We start from the raw sequence: 25731 nt of genomic DNA, 5'->3' as shown, positions 1-25731 counted from the left end.
TCATTTTCCTAGCAGGTTTGTCTATTGAATTGAATATCATGTTGAGCGAAAGAAAGATGAATCGACAAGCAGGTGCATATAAATACAGACGTTTGTGTATACACTATAGGTAAAAAGCATGATGGTTCGAAAGCAGCGAAGGCGTATTATGCTATGCATTGCATATACTATATATAACGTTGTTTACAAAAGTTCGGATTTCATTATCTTAAGATGGAGTTTTAGTTTCCTTATAATCCGTGTTCGGGTATGTTTGCGTTTTTTTTCTCTTCATTTTGATAATAATTTACATAACAAAGTTGAAGATGTTAAATTTTACGATGTGGAACAATAGAGACAACTTACAAGAATATTAATCACAAATTAATTAAGAACAGATTTCCCAAACGGCTGGTTTTGTACTTAAAAACCAGACCTAGAATTAATTAATTTATCTGTTCGTTCCAGTAAAGTGTATATTCTGTTGCCCGGCAATTGAACTATGTTCTTCTCTATGCATATAATTATGTATACAGCAAGAGCTGTCACGACTACATCTTGTCTATCGACAGATATCTGTAGATACATTATATGCATGTATTGTTGTTCCTTGATTCTTGCTTCAATCTGAGGACAATTATTATTTTCTTAAATAATTTCCCATTAAGCTCGCACAAACAACTGGAAGGATTTTTTTTTAAAAGAAAAATCGATTCATCATAATTTATTCTCACTACACAGCTATGATAACCACAAGACATTTTTGCTGTATCACTTAGTGCTATTATTTACTTACAATGCAATCGGTTGGTATTCGGAAAACTATGTTTAAAATCGAAGTGGAATTATGAGGAGCAGGTCTCTCATTACACAGTAAGACGATAGAATTAAGCATTTCCATTTAATGAACACAAATTTATTCTGAGAAGCGTGTCATACTCACATAAGAAGGGATAAAGTAAATATTTTACCATGAAACGATTTTGCATTTTATTAAACTGAAATGGATGAAAATCTTCAGGACGATTTGAACAGTTAGATCCATTTGTGAAAAGATTATTGTAAATTTGAGGGAAAATAAGGTTTTCGCAATTCAGTGTCGAAAAGTAAAATATTTGTTTCTTTTATTGAGAGAAACTTTCCATGAAGCTATCTGATAAAGGTGTTTTTAAATTGTCGATGTGAACTACACATCTAGTGCCGAAAGTAGCATTCATCACTCAGTGGCATAACTAACTATTATTTGTCGTTTAATAAAATTATTAAGAAGTTTGCTAAAATCGATCAAAAATAGAAGTTCACTCTTCTTTAAGCTTGATGGATTCGGTTAAATAAAAACTTTTTGAAATGACCATAATTTTTCAAAATTTCTTTTAACAATAAAAATTCTTTTCCCTTTTTTACCAATGTCAAACTAGTTGACCTCACATGACTTTTTAATTTGAATCATTCAACTGTATATCTCTTTGATACTTACACCTATTTTTCTTCTCTCAACTGTTTGTGATTCTTCTAAAAAAAACTTGAATTGTGGTCACGATCAACCGCATAAAATGACAATATAACTTCTCTTTTATGGGATGGGTAATGTGGAAAAAATTCATTTTAATAAATAAAAGAAGTTTTATGTTTAATGGTATAAAATTACAATGAAAACATCGTTTTGAATAGAAATTTTAACGTTAATTGCATTTGCTGGTTGTAACTATTACAATTTTGAATAGAAACAAAAAAAAATGAAAAGTGTTTTTTGAAAAAATATTGAAATAATGATTCATTTAATGCAGATAAATTCCACTTAACAATGAAAAGCCATAAATATTTTTATTTTCCGAAAATGTTACGTCCTTTTGTGTAAAAACGAGGATACGAAACGAAATCGAAATTGAAATAAAATTTAAACGCAACGATGAATTGAAGAGATAATTAATTTATGAAGAGCATCAACAGTAAATGTAAAAAATGTTTGTAAATGAACTAAGTGTTTATAAAACGATACACATTTCATTTCATTGCCCTTCGCGCCCTGTAGGCATTCCGTCAAATTGAAAACATTTTTTTAAAATTAAGTTATATTGAGAATAGTTTTTTTTTTTGATAATCACAAAATCCAAACTATCGTCAAAGAAGAAGAGAATCGGTGGATGTGTTTTTCACGGTTGGTTTACGCTTAAAGGAATTTTATTTTCACTCAAAAATACAAAGACTTTTATTCGAGTAGAAATCAAATTTTCAGATAACACGTTCTTGCAAATGGAAAGGAAAATAAATAGACTTTACTATTGGTAATAAATCTTTTGTCATTTTTTTTGCAATAGGCACTAAGGTACATTTTACGTGTGTGTCGTAGCTGTGCCGATTTTCCTTTATCTTTTATTTAAAAAGATCTGTTTGGGGAGTATTTTTCGATTGAGGGATTTCTTTTACTTATTTGAAATCTAGCAATCAAAAGAGAATTTTGTTCATTATACAATCTTACATTGACTGTACTCCGCAAAAGGATTTGTTACATTTTTAACGATGGATTGTCATACTTAGAGACGAATTACACACTCGCTGATATCAAAGAAAGTTAATCGATAGCATTCATAAGCTTCTAGATTTTTTCAACCCAAGCGTTAAATCTATTACTTCTCTTGTGTAAATTATCTCGTATCCTAAAGTCACTATTATAGTGTGTGATCAACGCACTTCAGTTCGTTTGATACAAAATCTATTACTTCAATATTGTTGTCATAAATTTCTCTATACAAGAGAACATCAGGCATTCATTCTTGTCGTTGTTGTCGATAGCAGATAACTATAGAGTGATGAGAAAATTGGTAATATGCCACTAACCTGAAATTTCAATGCGACTTGGTATTTTACACTCGCTCGATTCTTATATCTGAGTAGGCAAATTTCGACAATAGTGTCAGCAAAGGTTGCAGCGGTGAGCAAAGGTTGGACAAAATTTTTTAAAGTTCTATTTCACTAAATTTAAAAGTTTTGAAAACAACTGCAAAATGAACAGAAATAAGGAAAAAAATCAAAATATTGTATCGCCGTTTAATATTCACTCAATCATTGGTTTTAACTTAAAAGTGGCAATTAAGAATTTAACAAGCAGTAACGAACATCCGACAATTGTGTACGCGTCAGGACACATTTTAACGATACAAGACTGTGGAAACAATGGAGTTGAATATTTATTAGGTCATGAACGTGATGTTGCATTCGTTGGAGTTGCCAAAGCATGCAAAATGCTTGTAACCTCCGATGAAAATCTAGTTAACATTTGGGAAAGAATAGAAAAAAAGAACAGCAAATTCGACACGGTATTATTGAAGAGTGTTAACGATCCATTCATCGACGAGCCAATTTTATCAACTGGATTAAGCGTAGATGGAGAATATTTAGTGTTAGCCAGCCGAAAGTACATAAAACTGTGGATATTACGACATAACAACGACAAGCCAGACGCTGTGCATGAACTTACAGATAATTTTCGGGTCAACGGAAAGATTGTTTTTTGTCAAAACAGCAATCAATCCAATAATTTTGTTGTGACAACAGACACGAACCTACTTTTTTGCAAATGGAACGTACAAAAAACAGTTTTAGAAACGCATAGTCCGAGGCTGTTTCCTGGTGTAAATCACATTGTGGACTCTTCGTATTGTTCGAATTATTGTAAGGGCGTATCAATCACAAAACGATCGGTTATCATATGGAGTGACACATCACCAGGCAAAGAAATCAAACAAAGTTTGTTTAAGAATCGAATGGAATTTCAATTCGAAATGAGATTGGGCTTTTATCAATTACAAACCGTTTCATGCGGCAATGGATTCATCATTATCAGCGATAGTACTGGAGAAGTAAAATTTCATGATGAGAATATGAGGTTGCACTTTTCGTACCAACTATGCGGCGAAATTGTCAATTCAATTTGTTTCAAGCAAGAGAATGAAAATTACGAACGTTTACTCGAATCTTTGGACTTGTCGCTTGTAGGAACATTTTTTGCCGCTTGCGAAAGTGGGCGGATGTACAAATGCAATTTGAATACGAAACCAAGTTTAATATGTGTTTCTGCACCAGTGCTTATGACATGCTTTGATTTACATCCCAAAAAGGAACTTCTTTGTGGTGGTAGACAAGACGGCCAAATATTTACGTACGACTATTCAACAAACACGTATGATAAATACATGTCGCTACCATTGGAACTAGCAAAACAACTTAAATTAAAACCAGAGCATAATGCAACTACTTGTTTGAGTTTTTCTTCGTGTGGTCGTTATATAGCTGCTGGTACAAGTAACGGATTCCTTGCGATTCTTAACACCATCACATTAACGCTATTCCAGAAAGCTGTGAAATTGGCTGAAGCTAATGTAGCAATTGAGAAAGCAATTTTTTCCGACAACAATGAGTTCATCGTTTATCTTGATGAATCTTGCAAAGTTGGCCTGTTACGCTATGTATCGTCATGGAAATTAATCAGAAAGTGTAGAGTTCACGACAGTCCAATCGTTTACATGTCGTTCCGAGAAACGGAAGATGAAATCGGATTAGTCACAATTTCAGAGGACTATAAAGTAGCTGATTATACAATAAGACATACAGGATCCAGTAGCGACGCGGGTCTTACAATGACAAGTTGCCAAAGAGTTGATTATTTATCACTACTAAAATCTTGCGTCACGCTGAACAGAAACATTATGGCTTTCCCGAATCGTTCTGGGAACGATGTGGCTTATCTAACAACGGATGAAAAATTTAAATTTCAAATTCGAGATATCGAATCGTTGGATGTGATAAATACTTTCGCTGCTCCGATTTCAGATGATGAACCTATTACAATGATGTGTCATGTTAATCGGAAAAAGGAGAACGCCATTGTCTTCTTGACCAAAAATATCATCGGTCTACAACATCTCCCAATTGACGGAAACCCTAACAAATATTTGGCTATGGTTGGACATCCGCGGAGAATCCGTCATATGAAGGTGTCGCATTGTAACAAGTATTTGTTTACGATAGGCGACGATGATTCATCGGTGTACATATGGAATATCAAAATGTCAGCCTTGTTGCAGCAGTATCGCAGTGGAGGTACATCGTTGAGGCCATTTTGTAATCTCCTTCCGGGTGGTGTAACAGGAACACTTTTCAACGACATGCAAGACATTTTCTTCTATATCCAAATTAAAGCACAAAAACGTAAATCGATTGATGTAGAGCAGATCAAACTTGTCGACGCCATACCCGTATCTAAAGCTATCGACTTCATGCGATGCATCGGATTTTTCCCGAGTGACTATAAAGCCGACTGCGTTATGAACGAGATGAAATATTACGCAGACGATTCAACCGATCATTTGATAACATTTGAAAATTTAATGAAGATTTTCGTGAACTATCGCCCTCCGTTTGGATACTTGAAGTCGGACATTCTTGACACCCTGCAATATCTGGGATATTCGTATACGATGCAAAGTGCTGATACAGAAATCACTCGCGAGAGGTTAGCTGAAATTTGCACTAGCCTAGGAGAAGAGATGGATGAGAATGATGCCGCCATGTATCTGAATCAGTTGGATGGTAAAGAAGAAATTGACCAACACAGTGACAACAATGGATACAAATTCGATAATATCAAAAGCTTGTACACAATTTCTGAATTTATGAAATATATTTTAGGTGTTCAATGAGCTTGCGTAGCTTTACACTAAATTTATTTCTCTTGCTACTGCATCGCAAAAATTAAAAATAGATTGAAATTCACTGCAGACAAAAAAAAAGTCCAACGGGACTTCTGAAAGGTAAACTACCAGAAACAATAAAGATTTCATGTACACACATGTCGGTAAAAGACTTCATAGTTTAATAGAATTTCAAGTTACCGACAGTCTCTTTTTTTTATCGCAGGACACAGGAACGAAAGAACGAACTTTGTCTTTTTCATGGCACCACAAAACAAAATTAAAATTATTTTATCGGTCCGTTTATGTAAAGCTCTACATACATACATTTTAAAACTACCATTTCTATGTGGAGTCCCTTGCATAAAAAAACTTTTTTTTTCCATAAATATTTCATAATTCAATACTAAAATACAATTTAAAAGTTCATAGCTCAAACATTCTCATTCACTTCTTGTCCTGTATATATACGGTTGTATATATTTATATGTGCACATTGTACATTATTTTGCACATGTGACAGTGGATTATATGTAACCAATTCATATGTACACTGTACAGTGTACAACAAGAGAGAGACTAGACAAATATCGATCCAGCTACCACTAGTGTGTATATATATGCACATAAACTTTGTGACAATATCACAATGTTTCATCTTAAAATATCTATCGTCTGTACTATATTTTAATATCAGTTGATTATATACGAAATACAATACATTGCTCCATGTCATTACATAACATATTTCTATTTGTACTCAATTTATAGTCGTAACTACTTCTATGTATCCTTATGCTTTGATATCATTCATCGGCATTGATTAAAACGATGCATTTGCATATTATTTAGTTGTAACAAATCCAGTAACTGAACTATTAGTTGTACGTTCGTATGGTTATCTTTACACTCGCATATATATATATATATTAATACACACACATTCATATATCTATCCATATTACATATGTAGTACGTGCGGATAATCTATGGTTTGGTATTTAAAATAACCGGCTTTTAATATCTACCACATGCTTCATTATGTTCACAAAAATATTAAAATTTTTGTTATTTTTAGTAGAAGATCAACAACCATGATTCGACTCATATAATGCTTTCCTCGATGAGTAATGAGATTGTTCAATTAAACATGCGTTCATGCTGTCTGGATTTTTACAGAAATGGATTGTTCGTTAATTCTTGTATTATGGAGAAGTTGAATAGCATCGAAATATGACTAAGAAAAATACAGAAAGTTTTACTGTTCGAGTTGGAGCATCAATGATTTTAGCTGGAAAAAATGTTTTTAAAATGGGTAAATTTATGCGACTGACTGTATTGTGTAAACAAAAAAAAATCTGATATTGATTATTGAGTTTGCATATTTCAATGCTGCTGGTAGATAACATAACATTTTCAACCTAAACTGACACACAATATGAAAATATTGTCGAAGCTCGACCCATCAGAGGTCAACAACGATCGTCTATCATCATTTTATTGATTTTTTATTGTGCATTAGAGCATAGTTATTTTGCAGGCATTTTAACGAGTCTTTTTGAGTGTATTTTTTTCATCATGTAATACAGAACATGTACAAAATAAGAAGTAAGATATTTTGACAGGAAAAATGTGGAAAATGTGCGAAAATTTAGAAAAATATGAGAAAGTATCTTATGTTATTGTTGATAGCAATAGTGTATTATACGGTTTATTCACCCACATACATGTGCAAGTAAGTACACTGACAAATATACACTAATTTGGTGATAGACCAGCTGTTTCAACTGCGGCACTCTAGTGAATTTACCGAGTGTAGCGAATATTTTCAGGCTCAATCCCTAATCAAGACTATATCTAACTACTAAATACTCTCGCCAAAGGTGACGTGACCGCAATCGATAATATAATTAAATATCAGCAAAGGAATCTGATAACTAAACTATTTTTGCACTTCGTTCAAATCATAACATTCCGAAAAATAAATTCAAATTCGTAATATCTAATTGCACCACGTACTCATAACACATTTCATGCATAACTGTAATTTTGACTTGAAACCATTTTGCGATCCTCAGCTATATTATATATAAAATTTAACAGCACAGAAAAGAAAAGTGAATTTTTCATTTGCAAATTTTACATAACATGTGTTTTTCTTATAAATTATATGTTCTTTGAAGAAGCTGAGCAACAAATAAACAATGTTCGTATACTATTAATAATAACGTAATTCTAAAAGTGAATTTGCAAAGACAAGGTCAAACACACTTGAACTGAAATGAAAAAAAAAAAACAGCAAAAAGAAAATGTGTTTCATAAAAAGAGAAGTAGCAGCGTTAAAGATTTGCTTAATATTGTGCTATTTTGCTGCTAGAGAATAAAACAGAATTAGTTAACCAAAATGAGGTCATTCTTTAGAATAATTTATATTCATACCGTCTAGATGTGTAACGAATGAATAATTTGTATTTGTCGGGATTCATCATCAAGTCAATTATCATTTGATTCTAAGAAACTGAGCAAATTTTATATGAAATATCGTCAAAATTATTAGTAAATGCTGATATTTTTAAATGAATCGGTCATACCTCCATTGTGTGATCACATCCTCAATACGGAGTAATTTTATCACATGAATGTATGATATCATGCGACATCATTGGTATAACTCACAATGAATTGTTATTGCTCCGTATTTGTTTAGTAATAAAAATCTATATAGCCTGACGGCTGGCATGTAAATATTTTCGTTTTTTTTTTTATAAATCTATTAACCTATCCCAACAGAACCAAAATTATGGTTTCTTCTAATGACAAGAGTGAAAATATTCATCGCAGCGCAAACAAAAAACCAGTTTTTTATTTTGATTTTAAATTCAAGAGATGTGCAAAAATTTATTTTGAGACTTTTGAGACGGTTGAATTTAATTTGAAATGAGAAAAAAAAACGTTGACATGGCAGATTATTACGTATTTATAGAAACATTTTTTTTATTTCTGGTTGGAGCTCATATGTTGGAGGGTAAGTCAGAATTACTGATTGATACTGATTGAATCCTTGAATGATATGTCTGCATCCAGTCGTTTCTTGTTCTGAAGGAATTTAAGACAAAACTTCTAGCGAGGTGAAGGTGAATCAGTTGAGTGACGTCACACTTGAAAATTAATGATACAAAAATAATAATTTTTTACAAAAAGTGTAGCCGTTAGCAGTCACTGTGCATAATGTATGGAAAAGATCCTTCAACCTTTTAGTATTCAATCAATAAAATGCTGTCGGATATATGAGCTTGTTTGTGTGCATAATCACTTCTATTTACAGTACTGCTGTCGAATAGTTTTACGTAGCAACAAAGAATGTAATTGTCTAGTCCACTAGCACGTATTCGACAATTTCCACCTACAAGACATTTTGACAATAAAAGAATTTGCATACCAATTAGTTTGGGACGTTATTTTATTAATATTTTTTTTGCTGTTGTTTTTCTTTGTCGCACGAAACCAAGAAATTTAATCACGTACACACTTGCATTGATGTTCTTTTTTTTTCCTCCAACATCTACACGGGATGTTCAACTTAATTGCTAATGCAAGATTTCGAATGGAACATAGAAACAGTTTAGATCGTTAAGATGCTCTTTTTTTTCTGCAACATCATAACAATTTGCTACGGTTTTCAATTAGCATTATCGCTTAAATGGTTATTTCAGTTTATCGAATGTGATTGGTAAATCGAATAAGTGGAATGTATAAATGCGAAATATAATAAATTAAACATGGCATCATCAATGAAGTGGTGTTGACTTATTCACAGAAATGCGACTTATAAAAATGCAACGACTTATATACCTGACTGAATCGTTATAAAACAACCTTGAAAATGTCTTACAGGAATTCAAGTTACTGTCGTTACGATTAATAAGAATTAGAATTTGCTGCAGCAATTAGAAATAACTTGAGAACAACATTGTTTAAATTGATATCTAAATGCTTTGTAAATTATATGTTACCACCACGTCTGCAATTAGTTAATCTTCGAAAAGAACTTGTCGAAATATCTAGTTTCAAGGTAAAATTGAATATGTTAATTTTGACTGTGTGACTCATATTGCATTTTATATGGTAATCTTCCATAGTTCTGCTGTCTGCTGTTTTTTTTACATGTCATTGTTTGATCACTCCACGATACAACGCTCAAACATGATGATATCCAGTTTAAGTGATTAATTTGTTATTTAGTAAACAAAGAAAAAACAAACAAGCCACAAACCATTACAATTAGCTGTCGGACGTTTCATTGGCACTAATCCAATATTCGTTTACAAAAGCAGGCCACGTATTCATTTCATTTCTTAGAATTACCCTAAGGATCTTTAAGATTATTCACGTAAATTCATCAGAATTTTCACTAGTTATCTCTGAAAAATTCTGATTAATCATAAATCTGTTTGTGATAATCTAATTGAGTGTTTGCAACGAAACGTAAAATTTAATTTTAAAACTCGTAAAATAATTCACCGTAAAAGTTTAACCAATTCCTTTAATCTTTGAATTCGACTCTTTGTTGAGTGTAAATCAGTGGTAATGAAAGGCCGTCAAAAGTCTGCTACACAATTGAAAATTGATAAACTTTTCCTAGATCATGTCTAAAACATTTTGGTGCAGTTGAACAGTTCGCTATACACAGTTCTTTTTCGCCGTAGACTAATATGTTGATGAATATATTTTTGTTTGCTTGCTTTACCCATACCAGCTGTTTGGTTACAACTATTTTATATTTATCACACAGGCTTCATTGCCAGAAAAAAAGAAGTTGTTTTCATTATTTTCCTCATTCCCATAGTACACACAAACAACAATGTCTTTTTTTAGACGGATCGTAAATGCATGCATAAATAAAATATTTTTTTAAATGTCTACCGAAAGTTTTTGCAGGTTTTTCATATAATCTATATATCTATACACACGTTCAATGTTCATACTATTATACGTTACCTATTATGCTGAATACTAAATATAATAATTAGTTGATTGTTTTAAAAAGCGTACATTGTGCTTGCTATTAAATTGAATTTTCTGCGGTGCAATTATCGGCTCACGTAAATCTATACGATTTCATCATTTAGCAGGACTTAATACTTCTGAGAAATTAGCTGTTCGAATTGGTTAGTGGAATGTATACAAAATATTTGAGCTTAATTTTTCTATCTGGGCTAAATAACGATATCCATATACAAAAAATGTCTATCATTGTTTAGTGTTGGTTCGAGAAACTAACGAATATATATGAGAGTTGCATATTAAATATTACACGTGTGTGATTCCACAGTATACAAAGAGAAACATTACTTTTTTCTGCGTTTAAAGTACAGTTAAAAAAATTTTATGTAAATTTTTTTTGTTTCATCTGAAAACCTAACACTCACTTCTATTGAATTACAATCATACTTCTCATAAAAAAAGAACAATATCATTTCACATGCATATAATTTTTTCATTCTCGTTTCGAGTAGGTTACTGTGACCGTGAGTTAAATAGAAAAAACACGAAAATAAAATTAGACTTTTTTTTTATAATATCTTGTAAATGAGTTTTAAACTTTTATTGTCTTGTTTCAGTGAGAACATTGTCTCTAGCAACAATATAAATAAAAATGTTGATATGAAAATCGGTAACCACTCACTGAAATTACGTCTTTTATACTTCTTCCATAAACAAAAATGAAAAAACCAGTACCGCATGAACATATTTTTATTTATTAAATTATTGCTGCGTATATGTACATACTATACGAATCCAAGATATTATCTAACACCATTTTTATTCTTTATGTCGTATGTACATATAACGTTAAAATTGCATGAATCAAAACATCATCAGCAACATCAACCAAAACAATATCTAATACTCTCAATATAACATCGTTGGTCTGTCCATCCTAATACCATTTAACTTTCATTTCTCACATTGTGATGACCTCATTCCTCATTCTTCATCATCACGATAATTTTATATGGAAAATTATATAGCTTGGTGATGCAGACAACGTATAACGTATATGTGTAGTACAAAATGTATATGAACTCGGTTTTAATGCTATTGACTGAAGCTTTGCTGTTAGTACATATATATATGTAGATATAGTGTATCATGTCTTAGGTATATGCGCTCACACATTGGTCTTAATATCACATATCTTTATTTAGTTAAACTTAAGAAGTATTTTAGTGGAGAGAAAAAGATACATTTTGTTTGAGATTTTTTGTGTGTGTAAATTTGCCAGTTTTTGGATATTGCTGAAGTCATCAATTAATTTTAATCAATTTTCAGTTGTTTATTTTTATGTTTTTTATCAGTTTTATTTGGAAATAAACATCAAGCCTTTATCAGTAAATGGAATTAAATCATTAACTAATATAAACTATCATAGGTAATACTGACTCAAGGGTAACTTTTGCTATATTTATGTTACATTTACATAATACACCAAAACTTGATAAACGAACGAGCAACCCTCGTCAGATGTATATAATAATAAACATTTTCGGTTGTTGCTATGTGAAATTGGCTGTCTCGGTTCTCAGGAAAAAGAATTGTAATAAAATGTTTATACAAAATTCATTCTGATCACATAAATTCTAAATAAAAATCGAGGTTTCGTTGCGACCTCTCAACAAGCAGGGTAAAACGGTGAACGTCGAAAGGAAAACGTAAATATTTAAATAATTTTTTTTTTTAAATCCAACCGAGCCAAGTTTATTAGTGAAAGCCTCTCAAAACAAGTAGGAAAATAAACTTGTCTGGGAAATATCTAGAGCTTTTGAGCTTATTAATAGTCGGTGGATTCATTTGGAATTTGTAGATAGGTAGATGGTAGGTAGATGTAAGTATTAACATTTAATATTCAATTAATTTACAATGAGGATACAATGTAGCAAGACAATATAAAAACGTCTACGATTTTAATCAGCTCATTGTTGACAACTGAAGTAAGCTCGGCTCAGTGCATGATAGTTTTTAAATATTTGTAAGGCAAGCTTACAATCTCTCTTCATATCTATTAGATTTTTCATAAAGCTTTAAAGTTCGAATAGAACAGCATCTGTCATTAAAATATTGATTTTCTTAACGAAAAATGTTACAGTGTGGCCAACTGAAACCAACTGAAAATAATAACAATTTGAGGTCTTACGTTAGGTGTTCACATGGAAACTTCTGAAGCTTTTATAAACTCCAACTAAAACACTGCATAAATAACACACACTTTTCCAACGAGAATATATTCGGTGTATACTAATCAAAACCATAAATTTTTTGCTTTGGTAAACCCTTTGATCATACATAATCAACGGCGCACTTTCCATCATTTTCGCCCAGGTAGAGTATGTAATACTAAGCAAAAAATAATGTAATTCAGTTAACCAAAAAAAGATCCAATGACCTGGACACTACACATGTTCAAAAATTGGATTATATAGACATTATTAATGCAGCAAATCGGTCGATACGATGACTACCATAAAAAAATTGCTATTTGAAATGAAGCGAAAAAAATCGCTTGATTTCAATTTTTTTTTAAATATCAACACAAAATTTCCATGAATTGTAAACCAAAGCACATTTTTATATTGTTTTTAGCATTGCAAAAGAAGCAACAAAATTTGTGTTCATATATAGGTGTAGTACTGTATGCGTATATATATACGCCAATCAAAATGGCCAATGTAATCAAATAAATCACTTTTGATTCGAGTTTTGTTTTTGAAGTTTTGGAAATAAAAAAAAACTGTAAATTGGATTATCAGCAAAATCATTCGGTACAAAAAAGTATATATAATACTAAATGGAGAAGCTCAGTGTGCATAAAGCATGTAGCTTCTGTTGTACTATGTATCGGAGTGCGGTGTATACATTTTCGTGATACTGAAGCCAATGTAAAGTGAATATATATCACACGATAAAAATATTTTGAAACTTTACAAATTTGCTGATAGAAGCTTTACGAAAGGAGCTTCGTTCGCTTCGATTGTTACTTTACATTAAATATGTTTTGATAGTAGGTATATGTTGTGAGGGTACATAACGTTTATGCCCTGTACATGGTGTGTATATATATAAATATACGTTCAGATTTTTTCATGTTCACGAAATGGGGAAAATTACACATATTTTGATTCTAATACATTCTTGTCTTACAAAAAACGAGGTAGTTATTTAGATTTAAATATCGTGTAAAGTGTTCGCTAGCGAAGTAAACTGCGACATTTTGTGAAGAAGAAAAAACATTCATAAAATTGTATCTATCAACTGTGCTGATCAAATTTATAGTTCAAAGTAATTTGCAAAGCTTTTGCATTTCACATATTTCCTCACTCTTAGGATAGATTTTTCATTTTCTTGAAAGACTTTCTATTCGAATCACGTCTGCCGAGTCGAGGGGAATTTATTTACAGTAACGAAAAACTCTTTCAACTGAATCGAATAGTCCCGCCTTTCAGCGTCCTATAGAGTATTACGTACTACGTACATCTATTTTCGACATTTTTTTTTGGTACCTTCAATCCACTTTCATAAACTATACAAATTGCCAACATTTCTGGTTCACAAAAGCTCTTGATTACCACATTTTCTTTTCCGTTTAAATTAAATCTCTACTGAAATGACACATAACCCATCATATTTAAAACAAACATTTCTGTTAAACATTGAGACAGATGCGTTAATGCGTCCATAACTTTATACTTTGTAATTTTTCGGTTGAAACAAAAAAAGAGAACCATAAACAAAGCCATGAAGCCCAAAATGTTTTGTTTACGTTTACATCCTCTGTTCTGATTTGCTTGGTTGACTTCGTCGTTAATATTTAGTTGAGAAATGAAAGACCGTATACATATTCATGCGTTCGAGAGACGCGAAGGAAGACTTTTCACCATTTCTGTTTAGAATTTTTGGTTTACGAACGCGCTGTATAAATATTGTGTGTGTGTAACAAAAACTGGTTTTCTTCAGTCGCTACATATACAAAAATGGTTTTGGCGTTTGGCGCGTACGTTAATTTCAAATTTATGTTATAAATTTTGGAAATTTAACCGCCGAAATTTTGTTAGAAAAGAATATTATTCAAGAGAGAAAAAAATTATATTTTCTTATGAAGAAAACATGTTTTGTGTGTGAGAGATATATTTTTATACTCGAAATCTTCTTTTTTCTGAATTTTAACCAGTTCTGAAACAATAATTTCTTTGAATTATTATCTATTTTATTACAACGAAATTCTTTTAAGTATGGGATTATAAAATCGATAATGTGAAACTGGAATCTGTTCTTTTGAACAATATTTTTTCCACATACAATTTACGATTTATACAACGAATAATTTTATATCCGAAAATATTTAAAAATTTCTTACAAAACAAGAAGAAATACTTTCAAAACTCTCATCAAAAAAAATGAAATTTATTTAAATTCATATGATTTGTTGAATAAAATTACGGTTGCTTAACAAAGTTTGTTAGTTAGATTCATTCATAGAATGTTTTTTCGCTTTAACAGCTTTAGAGTTTATGGTTCTTTTCACTTAAGTTCTGATTATTATTCATGTGATCATGGAAAGGATAAAGCAACAACATTCATACATACAGAAAATGTTGATTGAAAACGATTCTATTTCGAAAATAAATTATCCAAATAATAAAATCGATAACAACAATAGAGCTATTGCTATAATCATTCTCAGATTTTATGAAAACATCTACACCAAAAAAGAAATTATTTTGGAAATTCTTGCCCAGTTACATCATCATAAAAGATAATACATTTAGTAAGTTTCAGTGACTATCTTGAATTTGGCGGATGTTGGTTGATATTTTTTGGCTATGTCCAGAGTTTAGTGGCTTTCGTTGAGCCTTTATTTGGTAACGAGATAATATTCTGTAAAAAAAAAACTTTAGAGGGAATATAAGAGAACAGAGAACCGAATCATGCGCCCACTTAATCAAATTAAATTTGGTTTAGTTGTTTTAAGAAAGAAAATAATTTTATTCATGCTTTATGCTAATGAAATACAATTATTTAAATGTCCAAATTAAGCTTCTGCTTCAGGTATTCTCTTTCTATGAATAAATCAATAAAGAGAAATTAAAATCAAAGTGCATGCCGACCAATAATTTGTGACGATACATGTACCCCCAGTGGTGCTTGATGTAGACGGTAGTATCACTAAAATTCAATTTCAATATCACACAATCAGAAAATGATGTTAAAGTGTCTAGGCTAGCTACTAACTACTAACTACCGCTATCGCAACTTTGGTTCAATCTAAAACAAGACTAGCTGGCCGTAGCCAGAGGTGAGCGAGATATCTCTAGACAAAACTGTCTTTTCCGTAAATCTTGCCGTCATTACAATCAGTGAATGTGGATTAGGTCGGTACATCAAATATGTATATATAAAGTAGCTTGCAATGGAAGAGATAAAATGTGTTGCAGTCTAGTCGTATCTATCACGTACATACATACATAACCTGATAGCTTTCAAATGGATTGATATGTATCATTACATCAGAAATAATTAATGAGAAAATACTTTGTATGCAATACGTTTTTAAACGCAATTCCACTTAAAGATAACGACAATAAATGAATTTTAGTGGTATAGTGAAGCCCAGTACGAACATTTATCTTTTTATGAAATCAAATTGATAAAATGAGTTAATCCTAATTTTGAACATTTGACACAAAAAAAATTCAATGGAGAAAACCCGACTGTTCGCTTCGTACATTTCCATTTCAATACACTCATTGCATTTACATAGTATTTTAAAAATGTTAATGCGATATGAGGCACGTAATGTGTAATATACAAAAATATATTTAAACTGACGTCACCCCTAAAGCTACTACACAGATGTATTTTTTTCTATATTTAAGTTGACAATATTTCAACATTATTCAGGTTATTTGTGTAGCGTAAACAAGCCATATATGCCTAAATTGAGCACATATACATTTTAGATAGACACGAAAAGAATGCGTGAAAAATATTACATACATTTCGTATCGTGCATCGCTAATACCATTATATATCCATACGATAATAATAGGAAAAAAAAAATTATAACCGGCTTTCCTATCATGATAAATCTTCAGTTGAAATTTGTATGTTACTATTGACAGGTGTAAACAGGTGATTTTTTTCTTCGTTTTAAAATCCAACTTAAGTTGAGTTTACCCAAGTGAGAGTAAGTAATAGAATAAAGGGAATGAAGGAATTTATAAGGGATTTTTACATTTGTATGATGTTTAGAACAACATAAAAAAACAAATAAAAACCGAACAAAAACATTGCATGCTGTACTTTCCACTGCAAGCATACACAAATACATTTACAACTGTAACATCAAACAATGAGTATTAAACCGCGACTAACGAACTGATAACAGTGTTTAAACAATTCAAGTTCACATTATTCTCTCAGTTCTCACTAAAATTGGTGATTAATGATTTTTTATTAATAATTTATACATTGTTCGTTGTATTTTAGCTATGAGTCATCATGACATCAGTGTAATATTATTGTGGTAAATGGAAAGCATATTTTTCCCTACAATATGAAAGCTTTTTTTCAGGGGGGTGCTACACATAAATCTTGTAAAGCTTTTTATATACATATATATTCCACCAACGAAAATTCATTCTCATTTTGCAGATATCAAAGTGTAACGTAAACTGTACGCATGTACCATCTTTTTATATTGCTCGCCAAGGATAACCTATAAGCATTAATCAGTATTTTGGGTTATCTTGTTAGGTGGCAAATGCTTTGTGTTTATTTCTAGAACTCTTGTTCGGTTCTATTTATATGTCTTTTGCACTTCATTTCACATATACATATAGAATTAGATTTATTACATTGATTTATATCGGTAATTGGAATCCTATATCAGTTGTCCAATATGGACACAGATGTGATGAGACTTAAGTATCTTAATTTTATTGAAATGGAGACTGATTGTTACTGCCGTAAAATTTACAGGAAAGCATTTATCTCATCAATTTAGATGTGAAAAGTACTTTGTTTGGAAAATTTAAAGAGTTTCGATTCACGGAAATAATTTCGAAATGACTACGTTGACAATGTCATGCATATTATATAAATCAGAGTCTCGTAATATACCTGCTGAATATTGAATGCATTATATATCGTTCAGTAACATTCAAATGTATTTTCCATTAGTTGTTACTGTCAGTGTGAGTACATTTTTTGTTAAAGAAACTTTTTCTTATTTGCATGCGATCTTTATTTTTACTAATTTTAAGTTACCACGACAAACGTACAACCGGACAAACAGAGCAATCATAAATCAGGTTTATTTCTAAAAATATTTTCTGTGAAAATTTATCGGCTGTGCAAATTTTCATTCGGTTTTTCTATTCCAATACATGAAATAACTTATTTGAAAGATGAACGAGGGGAGCTCGATTTGAAGATACAAATCTTTGTTATACGGATGATAAAAACTGAAGGGTGAAGGGAGATTTAACCCACCAGAAATAAATTATCAATGAGAAATATTAGGTCACGGAGACTGTTAGCATGAGATAAACTTATATTCACACTGAACGTGGTACGAGTAAAAAATTTCGTAGTTCCCCAGTTAAATAACAATGTTCATCCAATCATATCGGAAACACAATTTTAATGTTTAAAATCGTTCTCATTGCATCCCGATACACTATTAGATAGAAATTCTGATTGGAATTACGATTCCCCTGTTCTAATTGGATTGACGAATACAAGTAAGATATTGCTTCAGGTAGAATGGAACGTTGGATTTGTTTATTTAAGTGGGAACATATAGAATGGATATTTGCGGGTAAATGCGAAAAGGAACGTAACTCAGTTAAATGTGATGTAATTTGGTTGTACACTCAAATCACATAATGACAATTCTGAAAAGAAATTATGGTATGAAGAATGTTGGGATAATGACTGTCATAAACCCTATCTAATGTACTTTTAACTTCCTATTTTGCTTTCCGTATATAGTTGTGCTATAGAAGGAATGGCTCATACAATACAAGCGGAATATTTTTCAATTCTACCTACGAAAAATCAGTTCAATTTATGCGTTCGACCAAATTCAAAAAAAAAAATTTAAAAAAAAAAACATTTCCACCATTAGTTTAATTGAATCATAGAGTTATTGACAGTTGTTGTAATCCACTAATCTAAATTGTGTTTCGGTGGCAAACAAACCATTTTACAATAATTTACAAATAAATTCATGGAAAAATTTGCATCGAAGTTTTTTTTCCAATATTTCTATACAGTTTAGTGCAACGCATTTACGGTGTATCGACACGATTTGAAACTGTAAAAGTAATTAATTCAATTTACTCGAATTAGTCCCGCTCAAAAAAAAACCTGATTTCAAACCGAAGCGTATCGGTGATGTACTGGTACATATTATTTACCAAGTTCAATCAGTGATGATCTACAATAACGTTGTGTATGAATCACGAAGCCATTTTTTTCTGAATGAATTAGTTTCGAACCACCACAACTATGACTATTGAATGCTGCATTTATGGAAGGTAAACAAATTGCGTACGGTCGAAACATATGGTGGAAAAGCATTCATTATGTGGCCAAAATGAAATGAAAAATGAAAGAAATGAGAATGGTAAACAGAATTCTTCTGTTAATGCTACAAAGCCCTCTCGGTTGTACTGTCGAATGACCCTACCCTGCTTACAAACCATGTATATACACATACAATTTACAGTGAATGTAACAATTGGAAATTATTTTTGATATATAATACCTTAATCTACGTTGTCCTTTGTTAAACAGCAGAATAAAGTGAACGAAAAATTCAAATGGCCAGAGACAGACCGTATTTTCAAACCCCTCCATACATTTTGCTTAATAAATTAATGTAATCAAATATGACTCACCAACGCATTGCATTCTACACGAAGTCTACCAACAACAACAACGATATATAGTCGTGCAAAGCTTTGCACTCCAATTAGCTCATTCATAAAAGTAAGGCCAATGGCAGTAAAATTTATATGTGTGCATACATACTTCATGAGTGTACAGATACGTCACACATAAATTGATTTTGTATATTAAAGTTTCGATAAAAAAGTCTTGAATGAAAAAATAAGCAAAAATATTACATCGAACGAAAACGACAGAAATACTACGAGACAATTTATCGTAATCCTATGCTCAGGCAATCACACAATCGATGTGAATTTAAATATCGTCAATTTCTTCTGCGAATAAACATGATTTTGACCCGAATTGACCTTATATTATGGATAATGAAAGTGGAAAAAAAAGTTGTAGTTCGCAGAATGGATAGAGTGGGTTTGAAATTCTTGTGGGAATGACAAATAAATTTAAGGGTTGAGCGAATTAAGAGCGACGTATATTGGAGTGTCATTTATATTCATTGGACGATCAATCAAATGTGTAGGACCTACATTGTAGGTATACTAAACAGAATGACTACCGTCAGCATTCAGCATTTAGGGGGAAAGAGTTCGTCTACAAATTATAATGCATTAAACCGTACAAAAAAAAAAGAAAAGAAAAGGAAATTGGTCATCGTCGTCATGCTCAGAATTGTATGTTTATTCGTTCAGCTTCGAAATTCCTCAGAGAGCATGTTGTTGTGACAAAAAATATTTATAGAACTCGAACAATCATGATAGTTTTCACTTTTAAGTATTTCTCAGTTTCAATTGAAACATATGCTAACCATATGGCAAAATTTTTCCTACCTGCTGCGTCGAACATTTAGACAGGATTGGCACAAATATTTACTTTGGCATATATAATGAAAATGAAATTAAACAAAATTTAAATAAGAACATTGGTACCGGAATTAATTGTACGTGAAGTCTGATTGTTGAATCATTTTTTTTCGCTTATATTTAGCTGACGTTAGTATCAAATAGATTTTTTTTTTAAATAGAAGAAACGAAATGGCAGCAGGAAAATGAAAGGAATTCATAGATTAAAAACATAATAAGTCAACCGTGACTTGACCTAACACAACAACAGGTTTAATTAACCAAAAAGTGTTGTCAGCTTAACTTAATCTGATTTATGTCACCGTACGAAGAATATAATTGGCTCAGAGTTATTTTTGAAAAAAATAAAATAATTCAAACTCCCGCTTAGATGAATAAAACATAGAATTATATATTATGTACGTCCATCAGCCACATAATAAAATTTGTGCATACTTGCACGGCAGCACGTATTTATAGAGCATTTTAAATAATGAAACACCATATAGTTAGAACGTTATAGGAAATAAAATCTAATTAAACTTGCCTGTTGCCACTGATCCTCTATGGAAGCCTGTGACGAAAAATATCCTGTATCGTGTATATCCTGAAGTTCTCGGAATATATTTCCACTCGGCAATATATCCATTATTGTTGGGTGATTTTAAAACGATAATCCAATTAGAATGTGATGCAAAATTGCGTTAATTTTTTGTTTTGTTTTGTTTTATTTTATTTTATTTACAAAACCGGTAAAAATGCCACACTATCAATTTTATATTTTTTTTAATATAATAACTTTGAGCTCACAAATCGCATGCACTTAATAATATTTTTTTTATATTTCTGTTGTATTTTCAATTTGGTTTTGTTTCCACTTGAAGGACTCGGATGTGTGTGTGTCCGTGCCTCCCGAAATGAACACTTTTTATATCAAAATTTATCGTTATTCGATTAAAAACTTAAATTTTTTGTTGTTACTTATTTTTAATCAAACTTCCATGTGATGCTTTTAATATATGTTTTACATCAAACACACAACAAAAAATCACACGTTGATTCACTGTTTTACTATGTAAATGAGCACTGGTTGCGACAACTAAACGATTATTAACAAACGACAAAAAATTATTTCTGAATGAATCTATAATAATCACGATTCAATGCAACCAGTAAATACATTGTTGTGCATGTATTCGACATATAGCTTTTTATTTTATATTGTATTCGGATGCACCCACCGATGAATTCGAATCATCGAAATTAAAATGAAATTATAATTCATACAATTTTTTTTGGTATAAGTTGTTATGAATTTGGAAGAACAGTTTACGTTGACAAACAAAAATAAACGTAAACAAAACACAATTTTTTTTTTCTCTTCAGTTTTCCTTTTTTATTTATTTTCAATTTAAACAAAATCAGACGAAAGAAGAAGCCACAATTAGAATTTTCTTTGAATTTATTTAAAATTTAGTCCCTTACTATTCCATGCTGTAAGGAACTAAAAAAGTGTTGTTATCTGACTTTGGCTTATAACATTAAATCGAATGCACAATTCACATGACTAAATATATCAAATTTCGTTGATTCCATTTTGAGTTCATTTAACCGATGTTTTAATCACACGATGTTAATATATAATATAAAAAAAATCTTTTTTTTTACTCATCAATCTCCAATGAAACAAACTTGGCATCGACGTTTTAAAAAACGAAATTTTTAAATTTTTTTCTTCTCTTTTCTTGATTCGAAAAAATTTCTGTTATATTTTCATTTCAGTTTTATTACTTATGCCGGCGTAAACGAGACTGACTAAACAAACCAACCGGAATATTATGATCGGAGCATATCCAAGAGTGTTTGTAACATTTTTTTTTCTTCTTTCAGTTTTATTTTCAAATATATGAGATATTCGTCGCTATATGTGTATGTTATGTGACCGAAGTAATTGCACGATGGTTTACGAATTATAATTCAAAACCCGATTCGGCTTGATGAGATATTAAAATTCTGGAGAAGGAAACACATACATTCACAGGGCTCACAAATATTTCCACGCAATAAGAAATGAAAATATCGAACTGGATTCTATACAATAATCTCACACAGTGATAACCACTTGAATATTATACACATGTATGTTGTGTCCCCCTTCTAAATAAATTTAATATTTTTTTTCCTTCAATATTAAACGAACGTATGGAGTATTGGTTGGAAACATGAACATTGAACATGCAGAACTGTTCGATAGCTGTTATAAAACGTATCCATACACTTAAAAAAAACTCGAACTTGTTTATCAGAAGAAAATGAATTAAAGCCACAGTGTGTGGGAGTGAGAACAAATTACAATTTTTTTTTTACAAGCATGGAAAAAGTAACATTGCAGCGTAATTACAGAATATTTTTACACATGCATTGACATTATGTATACGAATAATAATATGCGGTTGTTATGTTATTATATACTCTGTGATGGATATATAATGCGATATACTTCCGACACACTATTCACACTTGACGTTATACAGTTATATATATGATAGTAAAATGTACACCACAAATATGGCACCGGAACCAAAATTTATTTTGCACTTGTTTTAATATGACGTTGCGTACATATACGTAGAAACACAAATGTTGAATAGATAGAATTACACATGCGAAGAATTATAATATTTATATAAAAAAAAATTGTTTACAACAAAATGCCAGTCGGCATTTGTTCTATTTTTGGGTAAATGAAACAACGGAATCCAATATATTTGAAACAATGTTTATGTTACACAATTAACATCAAATGTTTCAATTGCTAGATAGACTCTACGTTAATTAATAATCAAATTAGACTTTATAAAGCGGAAACTACAAGGAAGTTCACTACACGTGGATGAAAAACCGCGTGCACTTCGACCTGCCGGCGTCAAACGTCGACTCGTTTCTAAATTACAAAAAGAGAAACCACATCAAGAGAGAGAATTTAGGGTAAAAATTTTTTTTTGTTTAAACTCCGCAAGGCATCATCATCAACCAACCATGCGTATTCCGCAACGATATAGCATCTAATAAACCAAGCTCGGAAATTTTCGTTGCACATTTTTCTATTTTCCACCATTGTATTCATACATACACGTACATATCGGTGGAAATGTATATACGTGTTTTTCTGTATAGATCAATGTGTATATATCACAGACACGTATAAAAAGGAAATCTTCCTGCGTGTGTTGGATGATTTCGTTTATTATACATACATTTTATGCTCCCCTAGAATTTTCCTACCCCAACAATACTTTAACTATATTCGATCGATTGCGCAGAACATTTATACATTTATGCGCGATATTTCTGTATATCTACCATTAAAGCTATATGTACCTAGGGATGTATATACGTATCCCCCCATTTGACAAAATATATGAAAGTACATCCATATAGCTTTTAATATACAAAATTTGTATTGTTTCATATATACACGAATACAATTCAACAAAACACCGACGTGAATATTCACACATTTTCCGTGTACACAAATATTTTGGAAGAGCATCACATCATCGTATCTCACACATAGGAACGAGACATGGTAATCTTATATTATATATATAAGAAAATTATATTGCATTTGCGAATTAAATATAGCTTTTTCTTAGACAGTGGAATCGGAATATAGCTAGAGACTGGAAAATAATAAAGAAAAGCTAGTTTTACCTTACAATCATATCGTTTTTCATAATACATACAAATACACATTTCCTATGTACATATACACACATATGCATGGATTTACAAGGAAAGGAAAACTTCTTCGGCTTTTCTCTGTTATCCGGAATTTATGTTACCCATGCGACTGCTTCTTTCTTGAACATTACGCTTTACAAAGGCAGTCTTTGCAGTTATAAAATTTCTTTTCTTGAAACTTGCATTTTTTAAAAGTTTTGTTGATTTTTTTTTGCCTTATTTTATTTCAGAGATTCCTTTCATTCTGTATGCATGAAGATAAAATAATATCCTCTTTCACCTATAATGTTATTTGATTTGTCTGGATATTGGTTCAAACATGCTATACCATATATATACCATTTGTAAAATGCGATGGAAAATATATTGGTCTGAGATGATTTTTATATCGGGAAAAGTTGTTATTCAATTTTTAATTTCATATGAAACTCGACAGCGAATAACATTATATTGGCAGAAGAGTCGACAACTACCTGCACTTATTAAAAGTTAACACTTGAGCGATAAAGAATTACCGAGCAAATCGTTATTCAAATTCTACTAGAAAGTCACTTAGAATATCATTCCCAATTTGTGTGATTTTATTGATACTCATTGTGTGTGATTGAAGCATTAACCTGATGTAGGTTTCATTAGCAGTTATTGGAATGTAGCAAGTGTCATGGGATCATTTCGATATCGTTCTTTTATATGTCCAATGGCTTTGTACTAACGGTTAGTTACATCGATGTTCTCAATTGGAAAGAGATTTCTTTCAATATGCATGCACAAAGATAAAAATGATATCCCCTTTTCGCTTGAAATATTGTTTGATTTGTGTTTATATTGCTGCAAAACAAACCGATAACATTTCACGTTTACATTTGTGCAAGACTTATGTATATGAAAATATATTCGCCTGATGTATTTTCCCATCGTATTGACTTGTTATTCAATTTTTAATGTTATTTGAATGGAGTAAGGAAAAAAACAGAGTTGATAAAATATCATGTAACCTATTTCAAGGAGATTCGACATTGTCGGATACATTTTTTTAAGGTATGCAATCTAAAGAAAACATTGCATGATTTTCGCTTTGCTTGAATGGACCGATTTTTACAACCATGCGAATGCAGGTTCTTGTACCGGTAATAATGCATTCAACATCGACAAACTACAGCCCGAATCAAAAAGGTTTGTGAGCAATAAATCATATATTTTATTGCACGAAAAAAAATATTTCTACATTTTTATTTGGGTCTTTCTTTCAATTTCGATATCGAAGGTAGATTTCTATTTTCCTGGTTTTTCCTTGAAAAATTGTCTACAACTTTTCTGAGTTTTCCGTGGTTTTCTAGTTCAGTGAAGTATATAAATGATAATTATTTAAAAGTCTGTTAACTACACCTCAGATTTCATGAAGGGAAGCCACCTTTCGTTGTTATAACCGACATCAAAAATTTACTTTTACTAATTGAATCCATTCCTATTGTTGGATGATATAAACTATGAATTTCAGTTGATAGTCG

General features: G+C 31.2%; 2 protein-coding genes across 3 annotated transcripts in view; one reads left to right on the top strand and one right to left on the bottom strand.

The window, feature by feature from the left end:
• The window catches only part of LOC119073335 (Krueppel-like factor luna), a 146804-nt gene extending 123386 nt beyond the window's left edge, over positions 1-23418 (bottom strand). For both annotated transcript variants that reach the window (XM_037178729.1, XM_037178730.1), the window contains exon 1: positions 21027-23418. In XM_037178729.1, the coding sequence (XP_037034624.1) occupies positions 21027-21128 (102 nt within the window). In that variant the 5' untranslated portion in view covers positions 21129-23418. The remainder of the gene's footprint in view (positions 1-21026) is intronic.
• Positions 2882-5679, top strand: LOC119073332 (cilia- and flagella-associated protein 251-like). Its single transcript, XM_037178725.1, has one exon. The coding sequence runs from the start codon at positions 2985-2987 to the stop codon at positions 5676-5678; it is 2694 nt and encodes an 897-aa protein (XP_037034620.1). The 5' UTR covers positions 2882-2984; the 3' UTR covers position 5679.
• Positions 23419-25731: the final 2313 nt, after the last annotated feature.

This window comes from Bradysia coprophila, unplaced genomic scaffold (genome assembly GCF_014529535.1).
Source record: "Bradysia coprophila strain Holo2 unplaced genomic scaffold, BU_Bcop_v1 contig_138, whole genome shotgun sequence".
Lineage (NCBI taxonomy): Eukaryota > Metazoa > Arthropoda > Insecta > Diptera > Sciaridae > Bradysia > Bradysia coprophila.
This window is presented reverse-complemented; position numbering and strand designations above follow the sequence as displayed.

What these genes read in the sequence shown, in the direction of transcription:
- LOC119073332 (XM_037178725.1), top strand. Translation starts at nt 2,985, where the DNA reads ATGAACAGAAATAAGGAAAAAAATCAAAATATTGTATCGCCGTTTAAT.